Raw genomic sequence first — 9682 nt, forward strand, 5'->3', positions numbered from 1 at the left:
ATTCGATGGTAAAAGACCGAAGCTCGTCTCTCGGGGCGTGCGCATCTCTCTCGCGGGCTGTTGGCTGGGAGTTCCCTGCGACCTATTGGGTAACCGAAGGCTGGCAGTGCGTGTTGGTTTTGTGTGCGTGCTGGGGGCGGCCTAGCAGCGCCATCTGCTACCGACCGCGTCCCGCGGGTGGCGGATACGGGAGCCCAGCCCGAGAGTTGCAATCTCGCTGGGGTGGCTGTGAATAACCAATAGCAGTCCGCGGACCAATGGCCGGCCTGTGGAGTCGTTATCACGGCTGTCGGGGAGAAAGGTAGCCTGAATGTAGCTCGGCGCGCGGCAGAAAGCAGCTTCGTCGGCGAAGGCACCGCAGGGGAGCTCGATGTGCCTTAGTAGCGAAGTGTAGACGAACTGCGGGCTGGAACTTGCGGAACTGTGGACTGCCGCGCGCGCAACGGAACTGAACAGCGTCGGAATTCTGAAGGAAGAGATGGCGGCGCCTTCAAGTTGGGGCCCTGTTGGAGCCAGTGGTAGCCTGGGCGGCGCGACCTTCAACCGACCCGGGAATTTGGGGGGCAAGAGGGTCCGACTCGCAAGATACTTCATTCGCCTGAACGACTTACCCCCACCCTGGCTTGAAAGGTCGTTGGCTGTTGACTGGAAGAAGGAAGATGAAGATGGCGCAATGTCAGGCTGCCTTTCGCTCCGAGAGCCAGCAGTTCGAGCCGGTTTACTGGCTCGTCTGCCCACTTCTGTTTTAACTGTGGCTGCCTGGGCAGCTGTGGCTGGGCTGACGAGTGAAGTCGCCCGCCCCTGGGGGTGCTTGCGCCCCTGGTTAATAATAACCCAGGAGTTCCCAACCTTTAAATGCGGGCCGCAAGGCCCAAGCACCCAACTCCAGCATGGTTGATTTTTCAGCCCCTCCAACTCTTCTTACCTGGACCCTTCTTCCTCTTGTCCAGTAGTTACCTGCTTGCTTAATGCATGTTAATTGATCCCCGCATGAACCGGCCCAGGGTTTTCCCTGTGTCTATGCAGGTTTTACCTGGGTCACATTAGCTAGCTTTTAAGCTAGGCGACCAATGGGGCGTCAGTCATGGCGCCAATTGCAGCCATGGCTGGCCAGTAAACCCCAATAGCTCACGATGCACGCGCCCTTGTCCTGCATGGTTAAAAACCCGCATGGTAGAGTGTATAGGCTTCGGCCTGAGACACACTTAGGTCCTCCCCTAACCTGGACCCTCCCCTACACACTTAGAATTAACTTAGGCTAGGAAAAAAAAAAAAAAAAAATTTGGCGGGGACAAAATGGGAGTTCCAGCTGCGCTTCGGTAGAGGACGGACGTGTCCCGGAGCTGCTCGCCGTGAATTTATAGATCGTCGACGCCCAAGCTGTGGTTAGCACTTCTTAGTGCTACCCAGCGGTGTACTGAAAGGTGCCTGTGTGCTACATGCGCACAGGCGGTAAGAGTGAGCTGTGGTGAAGTAAGTTATTGGCAACCAACAACTCGGCAACACCCGGGGAGCTAGCTCCCCTGTAGCCTAGCCTGAACCCGGCTAACTTAGCCCCGGGGGACGGTCAGTGGGTGGACCCGAGCGTAGGCTACCACGACGACATGAGCGACGCTGTCGAGATGACAGAAAGCGAGGCCCCCTCAGGGCCTAGCAACGACGATTCCAGCGGCTGGTCAGTGGCCACTGGCAAGCGTGCTAAGCGTCCGCACACGGAGGTGTCCGGTGCGGGCAGCAGCGACGACGAGGCGGGCCCCACCCCCCGCTCTCAGCAACCAATCGCGACCGCGACCGAGAGCCCCTAGAGGGCGCCGCGAATCAAGCCCCTGTTCGTTTTCCTCGACCAGGGGCACCAGTACCCAAGGGTGTACACCGCCCTTAAACAGTCAGTGCAGGAAAAATTCACCTGCCAGAACCGCGGCCGAGACGAGATACAGGTCAACGTGGCCTCAGTCCCCGACTATCAAAGGGCAGTCAAAGCACTGCAGGCTATCGGCGCCCAGCACTCCGTCCTTCTTCAGCGGGACTAAGTGCCGAAGAAATTTGTATTGCGCGGAGTGCACCGCCACACCCCATCTGAGTTCCTCCAGGAGGAATTCAGTTCACTTAATCTGCCGGTCCAGAACCACTGGTTCCTGGAGAACCGGCAGCGACGCGAAAAGTGCGATGCGCTAGTGATAGAGGTGCCTCAGAGCTGCGACTCTGAGCGCATCTACGGCCTCAAGGAGTTCGCCGGCATGCTCGTACGTGTCGACGACTACCGTCGCCCCTCAGGCCCCTCCCAATGTAGCGTCTGCCAACGCTACAACCACGTTGGCAAGGCCTGCCACGCGGCCCCTGTGTGCCGGTGGTGCAGCGGGCCACACCGCGCTCCCGACTGCCCCAATGGGGGCAACCAGGAGCACAAAAAGTGCGCGCATTGTAAGGAGGCACACTGCGCAAACTACAAGGGCTGCCAGGTCTATAAAAAAGAGACCCGCAGGCACCTTCCGCCCCAGGTACGCAAGCAGCGCGAGCAACAGTCTCGCCGCGACTTGCGCGAAAACAGGCGCGCTGCAATGCAGCCCCAGCCGCAACCGATGCCACGGCCCCCTCCGGGCTTCTCTGGCTCCCCGAGGCAAAACCCCTGGGGTCCACCGAGATACCCTCCTCCCCAGAGCTTCGGCGACTACCTGCAGCAGGCAGGTGGCAACCGATTCGCGCCCCTGGAGCAGCACTGCGAGCCCAGCTACAACGAGCTGGACTACCCAGTGCTGGCGAACAACCCCTGGCAGCGGAAGGGGTTCAAAAAACACCCGACGGGCCACAAAAATGGCCAAGGCAAACCCCCGCGACCCACTCAGGAAAGGCCCCCGCAGCCTGGGCAGGACAGGCCGCGACAGCCTGCCCAGGATAAGCTCGTAGCAGCTAAGGCTGCGCCAGCCCCGGCGAAGCGCACGACCGCGCTCTCCCGGCCGCAGGTAGCCCCGGCACCTGAGACGAGCATGGCGGTAGACGCAGCTCCAGTGCTGCCAACTGCACCGCCCGCGCCCCAACAGCAGCCAGCCTCGAAACCGGGCCTGGCTGAATTCCAGAAAGTGCTCGAGCAGTCGCGCACTTTCAACACGGATGAAAATCTGGCGGCCACAATCGTCCCCATGTGCCAGCTTATGGTTATATGGTGCGACCCATCTGTTTCCCTAACAGAAAAAGTCCATGCGATAATGGGCTTCGTCCAGACACTGGCTGCCAAGCTCAATGGCAGCTCGTAATCCGGCACAGTGTTGCATACCAACCGCGGCCCATAGTCTTAAGTCCCTCCTATTCTGGAATGCACGCGGCATTAAAAATAAAATACCGGAATTAATTCACCACTTAGAAAAATACAAAATAAAAATAGCTGCGATTAATGAAACCCACTTAACTCCGACTGATAGAATTACTATATTAAATTATGTAATCTATAGGCGCGACAGAGTAAATCACAGAGGCGGAGGAGTGGCTCTTCTTGTTCATAAAAGTATAAAGCACACAGAGTGGCAGCTCCCCGCTTTTCACAATCTTGAAGCGATAGCCATAAACCTAACTATTAACAGGCAAAACATAAAAATTATTTCTATGTATGTGCGACCAGGTAGGTCCCTGAGCGAGGCTGATCTGGACGCCCTGTATGGGGCGGCCCCGACCTTCCTCGCTTTAGGAGACATAAATGCTAAACACAGAGAGTGGAACAGCAGGCGAGCCACACAGAATGGTACAATTCTCTATAACCACCAATTAAATCACAACTACCAAATTCATGCTCCCATGGAGCCCACACACGACACAGGGCGTGTGGGGGTTCTCCCAGATGTTCTAGACATCGTTATTAATAAACGTGTGAACTCGGGATTCGAACTCGAAGTTGTACACGACTTAACGTCTGACCACTTCCCTATTCACTTAATTTTTGACGACGCAAATGTCGAATCAAATCCACCTCGCAAAGTTAGGGATTACAAAAATGCAGATTGGGTCAGTTTTAAAAATTTTTTGTCACTAAATCTTTCAGAACTTGATGAAATAAATAATAGCGATAATTTAGAAACCGCTATAACCAATTTTACCGCGAAAATTCAAGACGGAATTAGCCAGTGCATCCCAGAAAAGGAGGTTAAGTTAGTGCATGACGAGCTGCCAGCATACATTTGCGATATGATATCGCAAAAGAACAGACTGCGCCGCGAATACACACGGCGACGCACGCACATTATCAAACGCAGAATCAACGAGCTTCAAACTGCTATATCAGATGAACTCTCGTTGTGGCGTAGCAGCCAGTGGGCAGCCAAAATCGCGAAGCTCAATGTACAGGACGGGAGTGCCTGGGCAATGACTAAGCGAATTTTGAATAAATTTGATAAAATTCCACCCCTCCAAACAAATAATGGACTTGCATTTCTTCCCCAGGACAAGGCGCATGCTTTCGCAAGCACCTTAGAAACAGCATTCCAGCCCAATTTGCAGCCTTGCGACAGGCCATTCACTGCACAAATTTACCGCGAACTCCGCGCTAAACTGCACCAGCCCACTATCTCTGAGCCTCTCCCCACCCAGGCCCAAGAAATTAAGCGTGCTATCAAGAATATGAAGCCGCGAAAAGCCCCTGGGAACGACGGCATACAAGCAGTTGTTCTCAAACAGCTTCCAGACGAAGCCTTAGAATATCTGGCTGAATGCATTAATGCAATGCTCAGACTGAATATTTTTCCCTCCCAGTGGAAGGAAGCTAAAGTAATAGTCTTCCACAAGCCGGGCAAGGACAAAACACTGCCCCAGAATTACAGGCCAATAAGCCTCTTAAGTACTGTGTCTAAAGTTGCGGAGCGCATAATTTTACACAGACTCAAAGTACACATACACGAACAAAACTTGCTGCCAAATGAGCAATTTGGCTTTCGCAGTGCTCATTCGACTACCCACCAACTGGTCCGTCTTACTGAAGAGATAACCAGCGCATTCAACGTCCAAGACTACGTAGTTGCTACGTTTCTCGATGTAGAAAAGGCCTTTGATAGAGTTTTTCATGCAGGGCTCATACATAAAATGTATGCAGCAAACTTCCCGGATTGCTACACTAAACTCATAGCATCCTATCTAGCAGGCAGAACCTTTAAAGTGTCATCTGAAGGGGCAACGTCTGACCTAAAATTAATTAAAGCCGGAGTGCCGCAGGGCAGCATCCTAGGCCCTGTACTATTTAATATATATGTACGCGACATGCCTCGCCCCGCACACAGACTAGTCAAGCTAGGCTGCTATGCAGACGACACCGTACTGTATAGCAGATCTCATAACCTACAGCTAGCCACTACCAGGCTCCAGACTGCGCTCACTGAAATTGAACAGTGGTGTACAGCCTGGCGCATAAAAGTAAACACGACCAAGTCTGAGGCGATTGTGTTTACACGCAAAAACCTCCCGCCAGCCGACAACAGGCCGCAACTACGCCTATTTGATGAGCCAATCCCTCACAAGGACGTAGTTAAATACCTAGGAGTCCACATGGATAGGAAGCTCCTGTGGAGACAGCACATTGACATTAAACGAACCCAAGCTCAGGTTAGAATGCGCGCATTATATCCTGTAATGAGCAGGCGATGTGGCAGCACAGTCAAAAATGGATTACTGCTCTACAAAGCTCTCATACGCCCGATCATCACGTATGCAGCCCCAGTATGGGCTACTGCAGCATACTGCCATCTAATAAAACTGCAGCGAGTTCAGAATAGATGCATTCGAATCGCTGCAGACGCCCCGATATACTGTCCAATAGAGAACTTGCACAGTGAAACTAACACTGAAACTTTGCAAGATTTTTATATCCGCACAACCCAAAATTTTTACGATAAATGTGTGAATAATTTAAATCCACATATTTCCTCCCTTGGAAACTATGATCCAAATAATACACAGAAGTATAAGCTTCCGAAATCAATCCTGGCGCACCGCCCGCCGTAGCTGCGGGCGAGGCGCCCTCTGATTGGCCGAGCCTGACAGCCAATCAGCGCACGACCCCCCCCAAACAAAACTAGTTGCCGGCGCTCGGAGCAGCTCAGTACCTCCCGCGCCAGCCTTCCACGGACTCGTGGCAGGCCGGCAAAACAAATCTGCCTATGCTTACGCATAATTAAGGGCAGTGTGTGCATTACAAATGAAACAAAGTTCGCGCACAATACACATGTGTGCTGGCAGCCCCTCGATAATAAGTAAAAGTTAATATAATATAAATTTAAGGTTTCACCCCCTTAGTTATAAGTTAAGTAAATTAAGAACATAAGCGCCCTAATTATCATACATGACAATTAATTATGTGATTATGTAATAACCAAACATGATTATAATAATTCAAAATGGTCCGAAGCACGCAGGTGTAGGTTTTGACTTATGCAAAGGTCCACTGCCTGTGTTATTAGGGCTGACTCTTTATGCCTGATGGGCATGGCTCGCCTGCAGGCCTCACCTGCAGTGACGGTCGTGTTTCTGATGGCATGAGATTTTGAATTACACCTAAATAAACACACAGATGGCTGTAATACATGTGATAACCAAACATGATGCTTATTCAAAATGGTCCGAAGCACGCAGGTGTAGGTTTTGACTTATGCAGAGGTCCACTGCCTGTGTTATTAGGGCTGACTCTTTATGCCTGATGGGCATGGCTCGCCTGCAGGCCTCACCTGCAGTGACGGTCGTGTTTCTGATGGCATGAGATTTTGAATACCAGCTACCATTGCAACTAGTGTGACATCGCACACACACAACATACATACCAACCATATGTATGCGTGTGTATATATGTGTATATATGCCTGTGCATGTATGTATATATATATATATACATAACACAAATTTTTATTTTTTTTTTTTCCTTTCTCAAACACCAGGCTGGCTGGCAGCCTAGGGGAAACGACTAAAGTCGCCCCGAAACAACCAGTGCCACCAAACTAAATGCGGACAAAATGTCCAAGCTCCCGCCCATTTGCTTAGTAGTCTTTCTACTCTGTCCAACTCTTCTTCCAGAACCATCCTTCTGTTTCCTGTAACCAACCTGCTAGTAATTAATGCATGAAATTTTGCATCCCGCATGTCAGTGCCCAGGGTTTTCCCTGTGTCTATGCAGGTTTTACCTGGGCCCAACTTATCTAGTTTTTAACTTAGAATAGTCAGTGAGGGGAGTTAGTCATGGCTAAAACTTTGCCATGGCTGGCCAATCCCCTCCTAGCACATGATGCATGCTTCCTCTCCTGCATGGTTCATAACCTGCATGCTTAGAGCGTATAGGCTTCGGCCTGAGACGCACTTAGCGTCTTCCCTACCCAGACCCCTCCCAAATACACTTAGTTATTAGTTAGGTTAGGAAAATTAAAAAAAAAAAACGTGACCTTCCAGATCAACGACGCCCAAGCTGTGGTTAGCACTTCTTAGTGCTACCCAGCGGTGTATTGAAAGGTGCCTGTGTGCTACATGCGCACAGGCGGTAAGAGTGAGCTGCGGTGAAGTAAGTTTTGGCAACCAACAACTCGGCAACACCCGGGGAGCTAGCTCCCCTATAGCCTAGCCTGAACCCGGCTAACTTAGCCCCGGGGGACGGTCAGTGGGTGGACCCGAGCGTAGGCTACCACGACGACGACATGAGCGACGCTGTCGAGATGACAGAAAGCGAGGCCCCCTCAGGGCCTAGCACCGATCAATCCAGTGGCTGGAGTGTTGCCACTGGTAAGCGCAACAAGCGCCTGCACACGGAGGTGTCCGGTGCAGGCAGCAGCGACGACGAGGCGGGCCCCTCCCCCCCTCTCCCACAACCAACTGCAGGCCATGCCGCCGGAGCTGCGGCACCGCCCAAAAAGCTCCGAGTGAAGCCCCTGTTCGTGTTTTTAGACCAGGGGCACACGTACCCAAGGGTATACACCGCCCTCAAGCAGGCCCTGGCGGAAAAGTTCACCTGCCAAAACCGCGGCAAGGACGAGATCCAGGTCAATCCTGCGTCCGTCCCGGACTACCAAAGGGCAGTCCAGGCCCTTAAGGCGATAGGCGCCCAGCACTCCGTCCTCCTTCAGAGTGACGAAGTGCCCAAGAAATTCGTCTTGCGCGGAGTACACCGCCACACCCCGACCGATTTCCTCCAGGAGGAATTTGCAGCCCTGAACCTGCCTGTCCAGAACCACTGGTTCTTGGAGAACAGGCTGCGCAGGGAAAAATGCGACGCCCTGGTCATTGAGGTGCCTCAGACGTGCGATTCTGAGCGCATCTACTCCCTGACAGAGTTCGGCGGCATGCTGGTGCGTGTCGTCGACTACAGGCGCCCCTCAGGCCCCGCCCAATGCAGCATTTGCCAACGCTATAACCATGTTGGCAAGGCCTGCCATGCTGCCCCAGTGTGCCGGTGGTGCAGCGGGCCACACCGCGCCCCCGACTGCCCCAATGGGGGCAACCCTGACCACAAGAAGTGTGCTCATTGCAAAGAGGCACACTGCGCCAATTTCAAGGGCTGCCAGGCCTATAAGAAGGAGACCCGCCGTCACCTGCCCCCCGACGTCCGCAAGAGGCGCGAGCAACAGTCTCGCCGCGACGTGCGGGAAAATAGGCGGGCTGCTGCCCAGCCTCCGCAGTCAGGCCCCTCAGGCTACCAGGGCCCCCCCAGGCAGAATCCCTGGGGCCCCCCCAGGTACCCACCGCCCGCCACTTTCGGCCAGTACATGGCCCAGGCTGGCGTCAACCCCTGGACACCTCTGCAGCAGTGCAGCCAGGGGTACAACGAGCTGGAGTACCCAGTCCTGGCCAACAACCCTTGGCTGCGCAAGCCAAGGGGGCCCCAGGGGCCCAAGAAAAATGCCACTGGCCACAAAAATGGCCAGGGCAAACCGCAGCAGCCCCCCCAGGAGAGGGCACAGCAGCCTGCTCGCGAAAAGCAGCCTGCCCAGCCCAAGCCGCTGGCCACCAGACTGGCTCCAGCAGCCCCGGCGCAGCGAACGCCCCCGCCCAGGCAGCCCCAGGTAGCACCTGCTCCTGAGGCTGACATGCTGATCGACTTGGACTCAGAGCAGCCGACAGCCCCGCCCATGCGCACGGAGCAGCCAGCCCAACCTGGCTTGGCTGACTTCATGCAAGTACTGACAAAGTCGAGTACCTTTAACAAGGACTCGACACTGGCCGAAACAATCGTCCCCATGTGCCAGTTGATGGTAATATGGTGCGACCCAGCCATCTCCCTGCCTGACAAAGTCCAAGCCATGATGGGCTTCGTACAAACACTTGCTGCCAAGCTTAATGGCAGCTCGTAATCCGGCCCAGTGTTGCATACCAACCGCGGCCCATAGTCTTAAGTCCCTCCTATTCTGGAATGCACGCGGCATTAAAAATAAAATACCGGAATTAATTCACCACTTAGAAAAATACAAAATAAAAATAGCTGCGATTAATGAAACCCACTTAACTCCGACTGATAGAATTACTATATTAAATTATGTAATCTATAGGCGCGACAGAGTAAATCACAGAGGCGGAGGAGTGGCTCTTCTTGTTCATAAAAGTATAAAGCACACAGAGTGGCAGCTCCCCGCTCAGCAGACTCTCGTCTGACTGATAAAGGGATAACATCATCGCCGTTGAGGGCCGCGGGGCCCGAATGCCGCATCTTGGCATCGAACTCCGCGACCCTTTA

The 9682-nt window shown here is 53.4% G+C and overlaps 1 protein-coding gene across 1 annotated transcript; it reads left to right on the top strand.

Annotated features, from left to right (window-relative positions):
• The first annotated feature begins 8367 nt into the window (after positions 1 to 8367).
• On the top strand, positions 8368 to 9302 carry LOC134535678 (basic salivary proline-rich protein 1-like). The gene is made up of 2 exons (XM_063374874.1): positions 8368 to 8407; positions 8485 to 9302. Exons 1-2 carry the CDS (start codon positions 8368 to 8370, stop codon positions 9300 to 9302), a joined length of 858 nt encoding a protein of 285 aa, XP_063230944.1.
• Positions 9303 to 9682: the final 380 nt, after the last annotated feature.

This window comes from Bacillus rossius, chromosome 10 (assembly GCF_032445375.1).
Source record: "Bacillus rossius redtenbacheri isolate Brsri chromosome 10, Brsri_v3, whole genome shotgun sequence".
In the NCBI taxonomy this organism is placed as follows: Eukaryota; Metazoa; Arthropoda; class Insecta; order Phasmatodea; family Bacillidae; genus Bacillus; species Bacillus rossius.